A 21014-nucleotide genomic window follows, 5' to 3' on the forward strand; every position below is an offset into this window, starting at 1 on the left:
TTTTGTGAATCCCTTCTCGAAGGTGCGTTTGAATTTGCTGATCCTCACCTGTTCTCCAATTTTGTATTTAGCTTTTTTTGTCGTGGGTGTGTACTTTGGACAGTAAACTGTAGAAATTAAACGCTGCTCGTCGGACTTGGTAACGTCGGCTGGCTTCATGCCTATTGTTCTGTGTACCGTATCATTATAGGTGTCGACGAGTTCCGGCAGGATGTCGACCCATTTGTAATTTCCCCGAAGCGTGAATCGTTTCCACATGTGTGTTTTCAAGGTTCGATTGAATCTTTCCACGATGCTGGCTTTGATGTGACTGAAGGTCGAATAATGTCGAACGTCATGTTTTTGAATAAACTTTTGGAATACAGCGTTATAAAATTCCTTCCCTTTGTCTGTTTGCAGAAACCGTGGTCGTCTGCCACCGCTTTCGAGAAAAATTGTCTTGAATGCTTCCGTGACGCATGTTCCCGTTTTGGCTTTCAAAGGTAGAGCCCATGCGAATTTCGAAAATGTGTCTATGACGGTGAGAAGATACTTGTTGCCCTTGTTCAATTTATGTACGTTTTTCAAATTGCCGCTACTCATCTCCACGAGGTCGCTTTGCCAGAGGTCGTCGATGCCCTTGGTTACCACAGCCAAACGTTCGTAGTTGCGGCGTGCAGGTTTATGCAATTCTTCGACGATGGCTTGCCTAGACATTTTTTTTTAGAGATTACGTTTCAAGAGAAGCACAAGCGTGATGGGATTCAAAGAGGGTGGCACTTCGCTCGTGTTTTGAATGATCAGCTTATCGCCGGCACTCACGTCGAAAACGGTAAGATCTTCGTCTTCGTGTATTTCATATATGTTGCGCGTTTCGTTCCAACGTGCCAGAGGAATGTTTCCTGCTTTCTGGACACCACGATTCGATATCAAAGTCATGGTGGGAACGCTAGCTTTTCTACCGTGAGACCAGTACGAAAATTCGTTTATCTGAATCGTGCCATCGAGGAGAAACTTGTAGTACGGATGATAAGGATGCAACATGTACAGTTTGTTACCTTCGACGAACGTGGAGATTCTCTGTTGATTGGGAATGCTGTTGATTTCGATGGCTTGCAAGGTGAACAATTTGGCGAATTTAGTGTCGACCCCGAGCAGATTACTGTGAACTTGTCCGAGTTTATTTTCGATGGGCAGCAAATGCTCGATTATGGCATCCGTTACGGCAGAAAACGACGGTTTGATTTTCACTTCCACGTTCAACTGCTTGTAGTTTTCGTTGAGTTCTTGCAACTTGGCACCGAAAGAGGCCAGCGTCGATTCCTGCGTGGATTCCAGCACTCCGACTTGATCTCTGATGTTGACGACGATGTTCTGAAGGTTCTCGACTTGATTCAATTTCGAGCTCTTCTCGGTAAGATCGTTCACGATCCTTCGCATCTCTGTAAACTGCGTGTGAAGGTCGGCGACGCTCTGCGAAGTGGGCAGCGTCGACACCAGCGAACTAATTTCGTCTCGAATCTGTTCCACGTTCGCCGTTTCCGTTTCTAGTCGTTTCAGCATTCGAGATATGTTTCTTTTCAAAGCGTGCAATTCTTTGGAGGTGGGGAGATTGGCCACCCTACTCTCGAGATCGCTCAATGAACTTTTGATGTCGTTCGAATCGGATAGTGCCGTCACCGCCGTTTTCAATTTTTCCAAATCTTCGCTCGAAGGCACGCTCGTCCGTAACGATTCCAAGTCACCCTGTATGTTGTCGAGTACGTGATGAAAATGAGCGAGATTCGTTTCGACGTTCAAATTTTCTAAATATTCGATCTTCTGCTGAACCGTGCTTAACGTGTCTTGAATGCTCGTCAACGCTCTTGCTTCAGCGTGAATATTTTTAATTTCTTCGTTGATCAATTCCAAGGACGCCTGAAGCGTGGCGATGGTGGTTTGAATGTGTTCGAAATCTTGATAGGCCTCCAATTGAATTTTTATGTTCGCGACGCTTTTACCGATGACCTGCAGTTCGTCCGACGATGGTAGGTTCGTCATTGTATCTTCCAAAGTCTGCAACTTGGATTTAATTTCTTCCAACGTGCTGGTGAATTCTTCTTGTAATTTGGAAACGACGACATGTAAGCGTTCTGCATCTATATCGTTCACGACGGTTTGAAGTTCAGAGAAATTCTTTTCTATTGCGGAAGTTCGTTCTTCGATTTCGAGTTTCAGTTTTTCCAAATCTTCATTTTTCGATTGAAATTGCTGTAATTTGGCCAAATCATTTTGAAGCGAATCCACGCTCAACTGTATATTTTGAACGCTGTCGTAAGAAGGTACGTCGACATAATTTTTTATGAGCGTTTTCAGTTCGGAATCGATTTTCAGAATGGGGTCGAGACATTGCGTTTGGAGCGTAGCGATTTCCGACTCTAAACTTTTGTTTAAGGTCTCCTGCAAAGCAATCAAATCGGTCCTCAACTTCTTAACTCGAATGTCCAACATGAGAATCTCTTCTGCGTGGTCTACACGCTTGGTGTTGCCGAAAATGTCGTTAGGCATTTTTGGTTAACGGTTATTTATAATAGGATAGACGATTCGTAATTCTACAAAAAGAGGAATGAGTTTGTCGTAATCTCCGAGAAGTTCCATGTAAAGATAATCTCCTGCAGAAACATCGTACGTAATGTTAGAAAGCATCTTGTCGTGCTTGATTCGAAAAATATTCTTGCCGGTAGAAATTTTGATTTCGCCTGCGTTTTCCGGATTCACGGTGATTTGAAGTTTCCCGTCGATCGGAATTTCGTAGAAATGTAAATTGTTATTAAAAACATAAAAGATCTTGCCCACATCGTCATACAGTTTCGTCCAAATGCTGTTGAGATGAACAATCAGTAAACCATTGAGTTTAGATAACACGGAAGGTAAGAGGTTATTGAAATTTGGCGGTGCAGTCTCCATGTTGATCTGTTTGCGGAAGCCAAAAAGATTCATTGTTCTTGTTAGTTATTTAAGAATACGGTCAAAGTTTTTTTTTGTAATAACAGGCAAAGTTTTTTTTGTTTGCTTGCGTCACAATACAGGCACGCGCGCGCGCGTGTGTGTGTGCGACACATTGTTCCCGAAAGAGGTTTACAAAGGTCACGATATATAAACATTTGGTCCCACAGTTGGAAAATTACGATAAGGTGCATTCATCCTTCAAGGATGAGAGAGTGCATTCGTCACAATACACGCGCGCGCGTGTAAAAATTATACACCGTGAAAAGCTACGACGAGTTGGAAACACTGCTGGTAGGGTTAACATACACCATAAAAGGCTACGCCTCGCCCCCAAGTTGGCAACACTGCTTGTGAGGTTAACATACACCGTGAAAGGCTTCAAAATATCATATAGTGGAATTTTTGTAGAGTGGGTTGGCAACACCGACGAGCATTAAATGATGATTTCGAGCCTCAAATAATAATTCGAGCCTCGTCAGTGTTGCCAATTCCTATTTGTAGGTTAGTTTAGCCAGTAAAAGATCACATAGTGGAATTTTCTTCGGATGGGTTGGCAAAACCCAAGCCTCAAAAAAACATCCAATAAAATTGCCAAATATAAAAAGGGGGCAATAGACCCCCCTCATAAAAGGCTACAGTAAAAACCCACAGTGTCGCCAACACTAGGCCCCCCAACAGTATTGCCAGACATAAAAATTACATGGACCCCTCAGGTCCTTTAATAAAAATTTACAGTGAAAAAACCCAGTAGGTTAACAACACTGTCAATCTACGGTAGTGTTGCCAGATGTAAACAGAGGGCAATAAACCCCCCCCCTCATAAAAGGCTACAGTAAACCCACAGTGTTGCCAACTCTGCTCTCAAAATATACATCATAAAAGGCTACGACGAGCGCCACAACCTTGGTGATTTTTTCGGGTAAGAAGTTGGCAACACTGCGCCATCAAGTGGAGATCATGCCTTACGAGAGAAATCCATTAAGGCGATCGAGCCCCACATGATGATTCGAGCCCCAATTGAGGGCTTAGAACCGGGACACTAGGTCTACTGTCGGTCCATTTATCTGAGACTATTTTTACAAGATAAACCTCGGACGCAGACATTCCACGATCTTTTGGCCCCTCCTTCCACCTTCTCTACCTGCCCTTTTACTTGATGTTATTCAGAATTGTATTAGTATCTGGAGTACTATCGTAACATAAAGTTATTAACCTGGAATATATATTTTTTTTTTTTTAAATGGGGAGTAACGCTGTGTTTCGAAAGAGTATAGGAAATAAGTTTAGGTATTCATTCATGCCTCTCTCTGGAATAGTATTCTTATTTTGACTTAATACACGCTTATCAACGTTTCTAATTGAAATATTTTATTCCAAGCAAACAAGTATTTGCAACTGATTAAAAATTTTGCTTTTATTTTTTCGAGACATTCGAGACGAGACGAGACTTTTCAAAACCCGTCCCGTCCCGTGAGCAACACTACCTAGTTCATGCACAGCGTCTTTTGAAACTCTTTTTAGTAAAAATTTTAACAATACTCATAATTCCATACTTAGTATATAGTAATAAGTCATGTGTCTTGCTGTCTCTGGTCATAGCCCCCCAAAGTTGATGGTCTAGAACATCAAATATGTATTTAAAGTTAAGTTCATGTGGAACAATTCAGAGTAAACTTTACAAGAGAAGCAAAATAATACATTAGATCCTCTTAAGCAAAATTATTTGGGGGGCTCTGATCCCACATCGTTAACATTGGGGGGGGCCCCATGGAGTCGGCGCCTAGTGTTTGGCATAATGGAAAATCCAGCATCATCTCAAAAACGGGCGTCCCAAGGAAAAAGAGCAATTGAATTCTAATGAAGATATTTTGAGGAAATATTTATTTTTAAGAAAATCTCCAGATCTTGTTTGTACATCTCTAGCGGACTTGTTTCGAACAAAAGGAAGTATGCCGACAAAGTGACAAGCTTTTACAGGCCATGATCCATCCTCTTGTTTTCATCATTTCGTTATCCTCCCCGATTTAACAAGGGAGGAACATTTCATAAAAGGAAATCTGTAGAAAGAGTTTGAGGTCACAAATAAAACAAACGGACGCCATTACCAGTCATGGAATTTTCTTCAACTTTTTTCAAGCTCTATGCTAAACCCATTTTATTGAATGGTTGAAATTCCTACTGTTGCTTATTGCTTAACTACAATAAATAATCAATAACGCAGTTCACAACTTCAAAATAGCAAAATAAAATTGAACTTAAAACTACTACAGTCATCAGAAAATTATAATAATTGTATAATAATAATAATAAACACTAGCATAATTTTATGACATATAGCGTAATTTATGATTAGGAACAGCACCTTTTCTTATCAGGAGGTTGGTATTGGCAAAGCTGTTCTTAATCCACACATCACAGGCAGGGAGGGCCTGCAACTAACATTACAAATCCAATGGCTAATCCAAGGTACAGGCGACACATTTCACTGTGTAATTGAACGCATTTTCGAAAACTTTCCTCAGTCTGTTTACCTTAGCTTCCCACACCCCCAAAAATTCCACGAGTTGCCACTGAGATAAACACCTGGTCCCCTCTCGAGCATGTCAAGTAAACATACAATACTTTCAAAACGTGAAATCGGGACATTTTCTGCAATAAAAAAGAAACTGGTGTGGGTGGAGTTGTTTCTTGATTGAGTTGGCATTTTAAGTCCACTTTACGCACAGTAAGGCTAATCGGTACTGGACTTACAGTTCAAAGTGGGATCCGAACCACAATGTGCCTCTACAGTGTATCGAACCCGGGACCGCTTGATTAAAAGGCGGCGACGCTTCTACTGCGCCATCGGGAAGGCCACAGGTGGAGTAGGTACATATACTATAGTAAGGAAGAATCAGATCATGTAGGGGGAGTAAAATGTTGAAGCTGCTGCTGTAAGCAATCCAAGAGATATAAAGATAAAATCACTTTTCATAGTACTTAGCCATACCACTCTTTGGTCATACATACTTCCATCTAACTCCGCCAATGCCTATGACGGTTTTCATGTGAGCTAAGGTACCTGCACCCAATATGGCCTATTTGCTATTTCCAAGTAGGTTAGGTACATGGTGAATTCAACAGACGACGTTAGTATGACATTCACACTGTCCAAATTACTTGATTGGACCTGTTGGCTGCACCTATAGTGTAGTAACTTGAGGATAAAGAGGCAAAATAGTTGGACCTCGGGATTGTGTTCTATTCTATGTGATCTAATATTGCATAGTCAAGTTATTACTTGGTATCTTCTAACTTCTAAGTTATGTGATTTATGTTATGAATATTAATACGATTTTTCCAAATATGTTCTTATTTAGTACTTTATACACATAAAATATTTCTAAATTGGACATAAGGCATGCAATCTAACCACACCAACTAATCGTTACAAGTGTTTAATAGGCCTACATTCTGACTTGGGCCGTGATGCGAAAAAGTTTGGGAAACCAATGCTCTAGTCCATATTGATTGATTGAATTGCTGTTTTAAGTCCACTTTATGCACAGAAAGGCTGCTGTAGGTCAGGACTGGACCTACAGTTTAAAGTTGGATTCGAATGACTATGCGCCTCCACGGATATAGAACCGGGACCTCTTGATTACAAGGCGACGACGCTACCACATCGGGGAGGCCTCTGTAATCCATATTATGATAGTTAATCATTTGCACTTACCAACAATGTACTTGGTTCAGACTTTAGTCTAAAGTCCTGTTTATAAAAAAGGAAAAAAAAATGAACATTGTAAGGTACAATCGACATAGTAAGATATCGTGAAAGATATGCGCAAATGTGACATTTGTTACTCTTATGTTCACCTAAGGTGTGTGGGACTTGTTAAGGATAATAAGGGACTTTCATTTGCTCAGACTGATGTGTAATCCATGGTCTTCTGGCATCAAATTGTGACACGTCATTTCCTTATTTATTGGTTTGTAAACGATGTTATTTCTTTGTATAATCTCATGTCATTGTCTAAATAAAATGTCAGTGTGTCAATATACTTATCTATCTATAAAAGTAACATTGTGATAACTTTCTGTACAATTTATGTTGCTTTTGGTGTGAAAGAACGAAATATATCACATATGTACCCAACATGGTCTAAACGTTAATAAAATCTTCACTGCACCCATATCATTTGGAACTGGCTTCAATTTTCAGCAAATGGTCAGAAATGTTCCCTCTTTCGAATCTTTCCACTACTTGTATCTTTCTTATTGTGTACACCATTAGAGAACATTCGTAAACCTTAGGTATGACATATTGGTTTCAGGCAGGGGAGATTGTTTCCCTAAAATTATATAAATTTCAACATGTATATGTACATATATATATTTCTCTATAAAATATATGTAGAAAAGTTTACAGCTTAAGTGAACCATATTTAACCCATTAGGTAAAGAAAATGAAGTATTTAGGGGCAGATGACCACATTCGGATTTTTGGACGCACGTTCCCAAATTTCGGGAGGGAAGGGGGGGGGGGCTTGTGTTGGAAATTTGAGTGAACAGTACAGCATTGGACAGAAGTTAAATTACGTTATCAATTCACCATTGCTGCCAAAGGAATTGTAACGGATAATATTATTTCAATATCCAACCCTTGATAATCTGTGTTAAGTCTTAGATTATGACGGAAATTTTACTTAGGGATGATCGAGTATGGAAATATTTAGTATTAAATTTAAGGGGGAAGATATTTGATTTGATTTGTTGTTTTAAGTCCACTTTATGCACAGTAAGGCTAATCGGGACTGGACCTACAGTTTAAAGTGGGTTCCGAAGCACTTGTGCCTCCACCGGGTATCGAACCCGGGACCCCTTGATTAGCGACGACAAGGGGGAAGATATAAAGCTCTTGATAAAGTGTTAAATTGTAGATTGTTAAGGAATTTCTGTAGTGGGGGAGAGATAGAACATTATGTATTGGGAACCATATTTTAATATTTAGCGATATGAGATGCACACGTTTTCGGCGCCGAACGTGCGAAAATGGAAGCTGGAAAAGAGTAATTATCGCGGGATCCTATGAAAGTACCTATTGGCAGCCCATTAAATTAATATCCTTGCAAGCCTTCAAAGAAATTGATTTAAAAATTTTCATGCTCGCTTCGCTCGCAACCATGAGTTACAAACATCCGTGTTTACGTCTTGATGAGGTGATTGTGAAGAATTATTTTTTAGCAGGAAAAAATTGTACTGAAGATAAAATCCATGTAATTATTGTTATGCTACTTTATGGCATTTGAGATTCACTTAAACACTTAACCAATCAATGTGCTAGGTTTCCGTTATTTAGAAAATTTGAACAATTGAAAAAACATCGACAGTTTAACAGGTTATTGTATTCAAATAAAAATTAATTCTTGCGTATTAATCCATTTTCTTGGGGGGGGATTATGATAAACGACTCCAGGGAATAATGTGTCCAACGTCTGGGGTGGGGAAAGATTGGCACCTATGTTTAGGGGGGGGGGGGCAGATCAAGTATAGTGTGGAGTACAGCTTTTAAAAAAGTTACTTTCGTTGTTTATTTTTTTTTTATTTGCTTTATTTTACTTCCCTTTGTACCACTTTCGGCTAATTTGCGAAGATGGGGATGAGTGATGGTATGATGAAATTGATGAATGGACACACAAATATCCATGCCCAGGTCAGGATTCGAACCCGGGTCTCCTAGCGTCGTAGCGCGATGTGCTAACCACTCCGCCACAGGGGCTGGCACACGCTGTTGTAATAATTATCGGGATTCATGACATGGCTTGGGGGGTGGGCACATGACATGATTTGGGAGGATGCGCCATTGGCCTTGGGGGGGGGGGATGGGCACCCCTGGTTTGAGGTACCTTATGTAATTTTTAGATTGACATTAACTTTCCAGGAATGGTCCTCCTCCTTCCGGTTAGTTTATTTAACGTCGAATTTCTGGCACATTTGGCTCATCGCAACGATGGAGATGAATCATTGGCGAGAGAGTCTAGGATTTTCGAAAAATGTCATTTTTTAGTAGTCTGCCCAGTGGCGTATTCTTTATGTTATCGCGTTTATCATCGGTAAACTGACTTTTCTCATATTATTTTTCTTACATGTAGCTATAATACATGGGTAATCGCTCATTATATATTATGCAGACTATTAAAATAAGCTTTTCAACCAGAATTGAAGTAAATTATATTTGTAAAAACTTAAGACTGGGTTTCGATTGATTGATTTATTGAATTTTGGGTGCGTCAACACTTAGGCTATTTTGCTCCCGTCACATTATGCAGAGTCCAGCCCTTTACCATAACTATAATAAAACTAATGTAACATAAGTGTAATATCTAACGACTAAAATATTCTTACTTGCGTTAAAATCTGAGGCTGTAAAGGGGCACTCAGCACACATAAGGACAAAACACAGTTCAACACACACACACAGCCCTACAGATGATTATACTGGCCATAGGTCCAGACGCCATAGCCTCGTTAGTCTGCAAAATGCAGTCCAGGGTGTACTGTCAACGGCAAATATAATAGTAGGCAAATTGTTCATCACTGTTTTGGTTTTTATTAATTTTTATTCTATATTTTGTGATGTTTTAAGGAATGGAATTCTGTTGATGCAAAGCAGATGTTGTCCTCTCTATTGACGTTTTTATTTCAATTCATGATCATAACATTGTGGAACACGGACTGAATGAAAATTACGGTGGACAATTCGCCTACTATTTCTTTTGCTGTTGGGTGTACTACGTGGAATTAAGACCGGTTTATGTATACCACTAATCATTCTTCATCGCACCCATCTGAAGACTGAGTTTCCGGAGTTGAGGGAGGCGAAGCGAATGGCTATTTAAAAACACATGGCCTGCGTGTGATCAGTTCCACCGCTGGAAAGAGCGTTGGAGGGAAAACACTGCCTGTTCCCTTGTTTCTGTGCCGCGCTTGGCAGAGACAGTGTTGCCACATGAATGGAAGAAAAATCCAGATCCAATTTTTGGTGAAATTTTATGAAATAATCAAAATTGACGAAAAATTTGAAGTTGTCGAACTTCTGTTTGTTTTATAGTTGCATTGGTGTTTTATTTTTATTGTATCTAATTAATCTAGATGGGGATGTGTATATATAAATATATTTCTTTTACAATAAAAAAGAAATGTTGCGGTAAACCAGACTAAATTTTCAGGATACGCCGCCAGGCACGTATGTAGAAATGTATTACGGGGGGAGTCCACCAAGTGTCTCAATAATAATAATAATTTAATTAAAATAATATTAATAACATAAGTATGTACATTAATTAGTATTGTATTATTATATGAGTAGGTAAAAAGAAGGTATAAGAATACAGAACGTATTCATTATTTAGCTTACGTGTAAAGATCGCAAACATTTGGATAAAAACATGTACCTGGCAAGGAAATTAATGTCAAATATAGATAAAAAATTGAATATTTATTGCAGAACAAAAAGGAGTTAGATTCAATTGATGAAAAGTAGAATTCCTGATTAATATTTTATACATATTATGAGTAGTAGTAGTGTGCATAAATCTTTGGAGCTCTCCTTCAAAGCCGTATGATTCCAATCCCTTGCCTTCAGAGGAAAAAAATAACCATATAACAAAGGCTAAAATAATTATATTTTCATTATTTAATTTTAGTACTTTGTAAGTCTTTCGGGGGGTCCGGACACCATCCCCAAATACGTCCTTGTACGCCATTAAGTGTGCCCTATATTTTGCCGTATTTTCCAGTATTTAAAGTTATTTCTTTTAGAGGTGCTGAGACAAAGAGGAAGGGGGGGGGGTGCACCACCCCAATTGGGCACGCCACTAAGATGAATTGATGAAGGGACAACCACAAACACACATGGACAGCACACGACAGGAATTACACAGAGCTACACTAAGTACAGGCGCCAGAGCCTCGTTAGCCCGCAACATTGTAGTTACTACCTGGAATTCAGATTGAATTTTGGATGTGCCCGACCCTGTGGCCGAGTGGTTAGCACATCGCGCTGCGACGCCAAGGGTCCCGGGTTCGAATCCCGGTCGGGCTTGGTTGTTTGTGAATGTCCATTCATCATTTCATCACTCATCCCCATCTTCGCAAATTAACCAAGAGGCACAAAACTGGAAGTAAAATAAATTAATCAAATCAAATGAATTTTGGATGTCTTCATGGAAGGTCACCCTTTGAACGACATGTTCTCATGTATAATTATGATCGACGACGTGATTTTGCGACAAACACCAACAAAAATGAGCATTCATAAAAATAGCATTTACTTGTCTAGTTTTCTCTGTTGGAAATTTAGCAACCCGCCCCTCCTGCTACCTTTGACCCGTTTCGAAAATACTCGAAATTCTGAAACTGTAGACTTATCTAGCTAGAGCATTCTTAATTTAAGTAAATATTTGTGTGGTTCTCCTCTCCAGAGGTTTATACAGAATTTTCCATCTGAGGCTGTACTGTCTTCTTAGCGGGTTTAAAGGTTACAATTTAGTGACAAATTAGAGTAAATGATCATTATTTGGGCTTGCGAACAATTTTGGGTGTGGTAAAATCACTGCTTCCTGCTCGAAAGTCGTCACTGGATCTGTGTGTTTTTGGGATTGTCTCCACGTTCATCTAAAAACCACCACTCATTGTCGCGATCAGGGGGCAGTTGCACACCACCCATTTTTTTGCCACTTTTGCCCCCGCACTATGTTAAACCTTATGTACAGTCAACGGCAAATATAATGGTACGCAAATTGTCCACCAATATTTTCATTACTTTTTAATCTACATCCTGTGTTGTTTTAAGGAATGAAACTATGTTGATTCGAAGCAGGCATTGTTCTCTGCTTATTGACGTCATTATTTCAATTCATTATCATCGCATTTTGTAATACAGATCGAATGAAAATGGTGGTGGACAATTTGCTTACTGTTTCTTTCGCCGTTGAGTGTACCAAGGGAAATAACTGCCCGTGTCCTCCTAGTTTTGGAACCCAATCGCCGCCACTGGTCACGATTAACCAAAAGTGGAAGAAAAGCGACGTAAAATAATCAATCCAAACAAGCTTTCGCTTTTCACTACGCCTTTGGATTATTATGAAGATTAAACTGATGAAAGGGGAAATAAAACCAACCTTTCCTCTTGCAAGGAATACGAACTCAAGTCTCCGATTTGTCAACACGGAAAGACAAACCCAAATTTATAAGCCTCAATAACAATGACCTTGCACACGAGCTAGATTCGTGAAAGAAAAAACCCTTGAATTTAATGGAATTGGTTCAATGTCTTACGTAAAGATAAAAAAGGCCTCAGCACAAAAACACACATAGTTGTACTAACATTGCTATTTTCCTTAAAATGGCCTGCAGTTCAGATGTTATCAAGTTTTAAAGGGGAGTAATTCAACTTCCGCAAACCAGTTCAGCTAAGTTCACTGCCTGAAAAATACACTGACAAACCGGCACTTTAATACAAGACGTGGCATAAAACGTACTGCTATTCGAACATAGCTATGTTGTAATGGCTACATTGAAACTAGCTTACCTTTAGGCCTCGGTTGAATTTCTACATCTGCACTAGTGTCTTCCTTTGGATTTTCGCTAGGAATATTCACCACTGTTTCTTCGGCGATCATTTTTGTGACCCTCTTTTCCAACACTTGTTCCACGCACTGCAACGTACCGTTATGTTCTGCCAAATCTTTTTAGGCGTGTTTCTTCCTGCTAAAAATACGAAGCAGCTTTTTTGACGTCACCGATCGGAAGGCAACCACTGACTGCATGCATGGCACAGAGCCCGGGCAAGAATCTTTGAAGGACAAACAGGTAAACACTGCAGCAGTAAAAACAAACCTGACTGTGCAAGAACGACGAAAAAGACGGAAAACGGAGTTATCATAACAGCACGGCTAAGATAGGCAAGCTCAGCGTCTTGTGGATTACTCAACTGATTACGTACGAACCTCACAAATATTTCCGGTCTACGTCATCGTTTATCATTAAAGCACCCCGGCCCTGCGTAATTGCATTGATCTTAAAGAATCTAGATATATCAATTGGTTCCGTTGTATGTAATTGCGTATCGATTGTATGAAGAGCTATGGTAAAGTGCGCGATAACTGTGTACATTGTGAGTAATTATTTAGTCTATTCGCATGCCTGTCGATTTCTTGTCGACAGTTGACGTCAGTGCAAACCTGTTAGGCCGGTGTCACACTGGAGGCCTACAACCAAGCCTGGATTGTGGGTAGGGCTCAGGGCCGGCGGAAGGGGGGCGAACCGTGTTACCGCCCAGACCGGCAAAATTTAAAAGGGAAAAAAATAAGCCTATTGAAAAGTTATTATATTATATTATAAAACTTGGAAGTTAATATATGCCAACCCACCGTTTTGAAGGAACATATCAGTAGTCTCACTTGAAAACCACTGAGTGTCGCAAGGTGGAAAAGCAGATTCGATGCCTTCAAATAATTGACAATAAAACTGTCCGAATGGTCGCACACGAGGCTCAGTGTATTGCAAACCAGTTGTGTGGCTTTACATTCTTTTGCTCACTAGTTATCAGGTATGACTTTTTACTCCACGTAATGAAATGAGCAAATGTCTTCAAAACATTAATCTACGATGTGTTAGATGATATTACAAGATTTATTGCAAACATCAGCGCTTTGAAAAAAGCAGGAGTGATGAAAAATTTCAAAGTTTCTTAGACGCCACTTGACAGCCTGGCAGGGCCTCCCCCCTCCAGTCGTGGAGGCGTCGGGGGGCCGGCGACCTGTGAGAGTCCAGGTTGAAGAGAAAGAATTTACATCGAATTTAGATATAGATGATCCAAAGATAAGCAACATTGTACAGGGCCGAAATCGAAAGAAGAAGCAGTCTCAGTATGACGAAACTGTTGAAGATCCACAAAAAGGGTACAAAGTTGATTTTTATTACCAGGTCCTAGTACCTGTGCGTTACCCCCACACCCCCTATACGCCTTCATGGCGTGGTGCTATGCACAGGGGAACACTTTACCTTTTTTTTACCAGGTCCTAGACGATTATTTTATCTATACGAGAAAGATTTGAGCACCTTAAACATCATAGTGAATTTTCAATTTCTTTTATGATATTAGAAGCATAAATACATGGCATCTGATCTTTTGTCTGAAAAGTGTAGAAAACTTCCCGGAATGTTAACACATGAAGGCTACTGAATTTAAATGATGAACTAAAAGTGCTTTCGGCTATAATAAAACAATTACACCAAAGGAGACCTTAAACTGATAAAGGGAAATTAAGGCTAATAAAAATACTATCTTCGGTTAATCATGTCTGAAACACGCTTGTTTCCATTTTACGCAAGATAGCATTATACGAAAAAGAATATTACATGCAAAGTTCCCCGTGCATATAGCACCATGTCATGAAAACACATTTAGGGGATGTGGGGGTAGGGCCACACATATTCTCGATCTGGAAAATTTTGGAGGTGATGTAATCAGCACCACTCTCCGGCCGCCTTTACCTCCAAGGGTTGCCCCCAAGTACCCATTAATTTGAGCCGCCTTATGCGGGGACAACGCAAGAAAGAATTGATACCTTAGATCACCACGCGGGAGGTCCGGGAATATTACATGTAATTATTTTAAAAATCCAATCATATATCGCAGACCTACAACGGTAAATATATGAAGTCAAGCCTTCATTTATTTTCTAATATTTGTTACATTTAACGTTTGAGAGTGTGTGTGTGTGTTAGTTTTCATAAAAGATGATAATAATATAAAATTAGTGTCGCATTTTTTTAAAGTTTAACTGTGGTCGAGCAATATACCCTTTTGTGCTTAATAGTATTAAAATAGCGTAACAAGTCTCATTATTTTATAGTTTGATGTTTTACTTAGGAATATATTGATTTTCTATTTCCCGTTGGTGCGTAATGTCGGGGGGGGGGCATTCGAAAGGGAGTGGCATCAGCAGGCAAAATAACTAGCGCCGGGACTGGTAGGGCTTCAACCTGAGCTTATCATCAGACTATGGCAAAAGGTCGGGGCCAGGTGTCGAAATGGACTGATTGATTTGAAGTTTTTAAGTTCACTTAATGCACAGTAAGGCTAATCGGGACTGGACCTACAGTTTAAAGTGGGATCCGAAGCACTATGTGCCTCCACCGGGTATCGAACCCGGGACCCCTTGATTAGAAGGCAATGACGCTACCACTGCGCCATGGGGGAGGCCCTCATTTTATTCAAAATGGTTTAGAAATATACAGGGTGATTGGTAATTCGACCTATTCCTGGAAAGGGGTAATACTAGAGCACATTTGCAACAAATTTGACCCTATGAACCGGGGGTCGGAAATCAATGGGTTTCGAGTTATTACAGTTTCTAGATTTTCGTGACATACTCCGACTTGCGACAAAAAACTACTAATTGTGAAAAAAAAAATTACTACACCCTGGACACTTAAACGACACGTTGCTAACAACTGACGAATGAGTGACTACTGGGAAAAAAATTCATGCCCAAAATTCCCATACCCACAGAAAGAAACAGTCATTGGTGCACACGTCATGAAGAAATTTGGAAATTATCGTTTAAATCGAAGAGGATTACTCAAAAAATTGGTAACACACTTAGCGTAAAAATTACGGAAAAAACTTCCTCGTTTCATAAGCTCTCCAAAAAGATCTAAATGTTGTCAACTGGCACACGGGTTGGGGGAAAAATCTGAATATAAAGCGGAGAATGCGCGTTGTAGACCTCTTTGTAAAGTGAAAAGAAGTTGTCGGTTGTGAGAAATAAAGGAACGAAAATGAGTGAAATAATGTTATTTACCATTCACATGATTCCAGGTTGTCAGAATTAACTGTTACAAAAACTACAAATCCTGTTAAAATTGCCTCCCCCGGTTACGTATGCAAGCATGCAGCCTGCGGCGTACTTCAGACACAGTCACCCGCGTTGACACTCTGTCTCTTATCTCTCTCCAACTCTTCTTGGGAATCCACTGGTGTACTGTAGAGTAACTCTTTCATGTGACCCCAAATGCAAAAGTCGCATGGCGTCAAATCCGGACTCCTCGCCGGCCAGGGTTTTGGGCCGTCTCAACCAATCCATTGCATGGGATAATTGTCGTCCAGCCACTGTCGCACACCCCGGAAATAGTTGGTAAATCATACCCCATCTTGTGGCGAGCGGCACATCCTCCAGCAGCGTCGTCAATTCTTCCCTTACGAAGTTTTCGTAGTTAATGCCGTTTAGGTTTTGTGGCAGAAAGAATGGCCCGATCACATGATTGTGGATGATTCCCATCCACACATTTAGTGAGAATTCTCTCTGGTGAGCATTTTCTTTAGATTTTCTTGGGTTATGACCGTTAGAGGCCAAAAAATGCGCATTATGAAAATTTGTAAAACCATTGCTGTCGAATTTGGATTCGTCCGTCTTCAGTGATGGTATGTAGTAAAAATCGACAAAAATCGATCCTTCTGACAGGATCTCCCTCCTCAATAGCATGCGAATTTTACATTTGGGGTCACATGAAAGAGTTAGTCTTCAGTACACCAATGGATTCCCAAGAAGAATTGAGACATAAGAGACAGAGTGTCAACGCGAGTGACTGTGTCTGAAGTACGCCGCAGGCTGCGTGCTTGCATACGTAACCGGGGGAGGCAATTTTAACAGGATTTGTAGTTTTTGTAACAGTTAATTCTGACAACCTGGAATATTGTGAATGGTAAATAACATTATTTCACTCATTTTCGTTCCTTTATTTCTCACAACCGACAACTTCTTTTCACTTTACAAAGAGGTCTACAACGTGCCTTCTCCGCTTTATATTCAGATTTTTCCCCCAAGCCGTGTGCCAGTTGACAACAGTTGTATCTTTTTGGAGAGTTTATGAAACGAGGAAGTTTTTTCCGTAATTTTTACGCTAAGTGTGTTACCAATTTTTTGAGTAATCCTCTTCGATTTAAACGATAATTTCCAAATTTCTTCATGACGTGTGCACCAATGACTGTTTCTTTCTGTGGGTATGGGAATTTTGGGCATGAATTTTTTTCCCAGTAGTCACTCATTTGTCAGCTGTTAGCAACGTGTCAATTAAGTGCCCAGGGTGTAGTAGTTTTTTGGTCGCCAGTCGGAATATGTCACGAAAATCTACAAACTGCAATAACTCGAAACCCATTGATTTCCGACCCCCGGTGCAAAGGATCAAATTTGTTGCAAATGTGCTCTAGTATTACCCCTTTCCAGGAATAGGTCAAATTAGCAATCACCCTGTATATTGACTAACATATATCATTTAATTTTCTTTTCCTCTCCTTATACGTTAAAATATCAAAATTATATTACTTTATTGCAATATCACTGATGACCTAATATGAGACAAATTATCACCAAATACACAAAAATTTTTGTAATTTTATTTGTAATTTACTTTTGATGTTGACTAATTTGCACATTAGTAATAAATTAAATAATTTATTACTTGTTGACAAAAGAGATGTACATTTTACTTCCTAGTTTCATCCTGACAAATATATTGAGGGAAAAGAACTTAAAAATGGCTCATCTTCATAAGGAGTTTGATCAGAGTTCTTATCATTATCGCTTTTCAATGAATGCCCTGGGAATCAAACGCACTACCCAAGTCTTCTCCTTTTCTCATCACTCAGTTCAGCAAGCCATGCTCTGAACTGAAGTTGTTAATTTGTAACTAAAATAGGGTTTCAAAGCTCATTTAGCCAGAATAGTGACAGTAATAAATGAATTACGTCAAATAAAATAATTACCGAAGAATCAAAACAGAAATACAACACGAATTCAGTGCACACGGAAATAAAATATGAATGCACAAAATGACGTGTCTGCCTAGACAGAGTAATGCAACAACAAATCATCTGGCCAAAGACATTACAAATTACAGCTACAAATGACAAAAAAGTGATATCATTATCTGGGCCTGAAGGTTAATATGCTTCCCTTGAACATATATATACAGGGTGTTTCTAAAGGTCGTTTACAATGCTTGGGAGGTGATTCCTCACACGAAAACAAGCAAAAAGTGAGAGTTCCATTTTTACGACTGAGGCTTAGTTTCCGAGATAGGAGCCTCGCAAAAGATGACAAAGTGAACATCACACCTAACTGGGACGAATACTATCACAGATAGAGAGGCGGTTCCAAGGGAATCGTATGTGCTCAATCTGGAAGTCACTATGAATAGTTCACTGCACGCATGATGCGCAATGGAGTCCTCAAATGAAATGGGGATTTCCAGCAAGAACAATGCATGGAAAGGGTATGTAACGCAGCAAGAAGGACTGTGACAATGAGAAATGCGTTAAAGACGACACATCCCGACCTCAAACATCAAAACATGAGCACGGAACACAAATTCCGAAAGGTTGAGCACGGTTGCATACCCCAGTTACATGCGAGGAATGAACAAATCATGCCATGTGGCATACGAGAGACACATTACTCCATCAGGAGGAGGGAAAGAAAAACAATATCAGATGATTGCGACGTGTATTTTTACACGCGACAACTACGTAATATCCCCCCACACACACACACACAACAAACAACAAATGCTACAGTGTCTTACGCTCAGACAGTGCGTGTCACTGTACACCAACTGAAGATGTCACTTTCACCACACAAAGGGAATGGGGAGCAATACCAAGTGTGTTCTCACTGGGATTTGCCGAGGGCGATAATCACAGACTGTTTTCAAAATGTCTGCCGTTCACTTCGACACAGAGATGACAGCGACGAATCAAGGATTGTCGAGTACGAGCAAACAAGCCAGGTGTATCTGCTACCGTCGCGGCGACGACGTTGATGCAAGCAACGAGGTCCTCAGCTGATGTGACAGGTGTGTCGTATACGATGGTTTTCATTTCTCCCCAGAAGAAAAAATCGAGTGTGTTGAGATCCGGCGACCTCGGTGGCCAACGCACAGGCTCATCCCTAGTCTGTATTTTTTAAATTTTGGTGTGCCGTAGAGAAGTAGTTTATATTGATATGCACTTAGATGGCCCTATTTGGCGTCCTAAGATGAGTTTTGACGAAACACGTCATGCAGGTCGTACATTACGATCGAAATGAGCTGGTGCCCCATCGTGTTGGTACCACATTTCTTGCCGCAGTGCCAAAGGTACGGTCTCCAACAGTTCAGGCAGAACCTCACTAAGAAATGCATGATACGTGCGACCATTCAGGCAAAATGGGAGAATGTATGGTCCAATTAAATGATCATGTACTATCCCGCACCACACATTCACTGAAAACCTGTGCTGGTGATGGGCCACAAATAGTGCATGTGGGTTGTCAAAGTCCCAGACATGACTGTTTCTACTATTGAAGACATCCATCCTGGTGAAAATGGCTTCATCTGTCCACAATACCTTTGCCCCAAAGTGAGGGTTTGTGTCCAGCTGATGCAACAACCATTGGCAAAACTCCATACGAGGGCGAAAGTCATGAGGTAACAGTTCTTGTACTTTCTGCAGTTTAAAAGGGTGCATTCCTTCCTCTGACAACACTCGCCAAACATTCACATGAGACGTATTTCGTGCCCGAGCAAACATGCGCGTACTGGTGGCAGGATATTCTGCAACCGCTGTTAACACATCTTCTGCAAACTGATGTGTGCGTACACTTCGAGGTCTTCCAACTTCTTTCCGTGGTGGTAACACTGACCCTGTTTCACGCAGTCGACTGTCCACTACCTGAAAGAAGGTAAATGTGTATGTGGAAAGCGTTCTCCATAAAGATGCCTTGCCTCACGGCTATTACCACGTGCCTCCCCATACATGAGATAGATGCATGTCTGTTAGCTGCTCGGTCGTATACGCAGCCAACTATGTAATAGGGAGCTGGAACTCAAAGTATCGTTTTTGTTTAACACTGGCACTTTGCACAAATTGGCCGTATCACCATACGAGCACCACAGACCAATTGTTGCGATACTTCACTTGCCCACTCCAACACGTCAACTTCTTTCAATACAACATACCAGTACTCTTCAATGCGTATGACAACCTAGAGCGAACTGCTGATCACATCCCAGCACCTGCAACACGACTGGGCGACTGCCGGAGAGAACCAACCCTTCGAGCTTTTCTTGCGGGTACAGCAGTCATGAAGGTCAAACGTAGACTACAAGAGCCAGACTTGCCTGCTCAGAGCTTCCAAAACTGGTCTCTTTTACGTCGCAGTGATCGCATGCGAACACTCTTCGTATTGCTCCCCATTCCCTTTGTGTGGTGAAAGTGACATCTTCAGTTGGTGTACAGTGACATGCACTGTCTGAGCAAAAGACATTGTAGCATTTCTTGTTTGTTGTGTGTGTGGGGGGGGGGGGCGGAGGTATTACGTAGTTGTCGCGTGTAAAAATACACGTTGTCGCAATCATCTGATATTGTGTTTTTCTTTCCCTCTTCCTGGTGGAGTAATGTGTCTCTCCTATGCCACATGACATGATTCGTTCATTCCTCGCATGTAACTGGGGTATGTAACCGTGCTCAACCTTTCGGAATTTGTGTTCCGTGCTCATGTTTTGATGTTTCAGGTCGGGATGTGTTGTCTTTAACGCATTTCTCGTTGTCAGTCCTTCTTGCTGCGTTACATACCCTTTCCATGCATTGTTCTTGCTGGAAATCCCAAATTCCTTTGAGGATTCCATTGCGCATGCGTGCAGTGAACTTTTCATAGTGACTTCCGGACTGAGCACATACAATTCCTTCATGATTCCCTTTGGAACCGTCTCTCTATCTGTGATAGTATTCGTCCCAGTTAGGTGTGATGTTCACTTTGTCATCTTTTGTGAGGCTCCTATCTCGGAAACTAAGCCTCAGTCGTAAAAATGGAACTCACACTTATTGCTTGTTTTTGTGTGAAGAATCACCTCCCAAGCGTTGTAAACAACCTTTAGAAACAACCTGTATATGTAATAATATATATATACAGAGTGACTGGTAATTAGATGTATTCCCTGAAAGTGGTTAAAGTAGAGAC

The 21014-nt window shown here is 40.6% G+C and overlaps 1 protein-coding gene and 1 non-coding gene across 2 annotated transcripts in view; both read right to left on the bottom strand.

Moving 5' to 3' along the window:
- Pcyt2 (Phosphocholine cytidylyltransferase 2) overlaps positions 1 to 12916 on the bottom strand; it is a 133024-nt gene extending 120108 nt beyond the window's left edge. The window contains exon 1 of the mRNA XM_083130029.1: positions 12542 to 12916. Within this exon, the coding sequence (XP_082986155.1) occupies positions 12542 to 12632 (91 nt within the window). The 5' untranslated portion in view covers positions 12633 to 12916. The remainder of the gene's footprint in view (positions 1 to 12541) is intronic.
- Positions 12917 to 15145: 2229 nt separating this feature from the next.
- Positions 15146 to 15220, bottom strand: TRNAR-UCU (transfer RNA arginine (anticodon UCU)). The gene has a single exon. It is a non-coding gene; the product is annotated as a tRNA-Arg (tRNA).
- Positions 15221 to 21014: the final 5794 nt, after the last annotated feature.

The sequence above is a fragment of the Lepisma saccharinum genome, chromosome 10, assembly GCF_977018435.1.
Source record: "Lepisma saccharinum chromosome 10, izLepSacc3.1, whole genome shotgun sequence".
Classification (NCBI taxonomy): Eukaryota; Metazoa; Arthropoda; class Insecta; order Zygentoma; family Lepismatidae; genus Lepisma; species Lepisma saccharinum.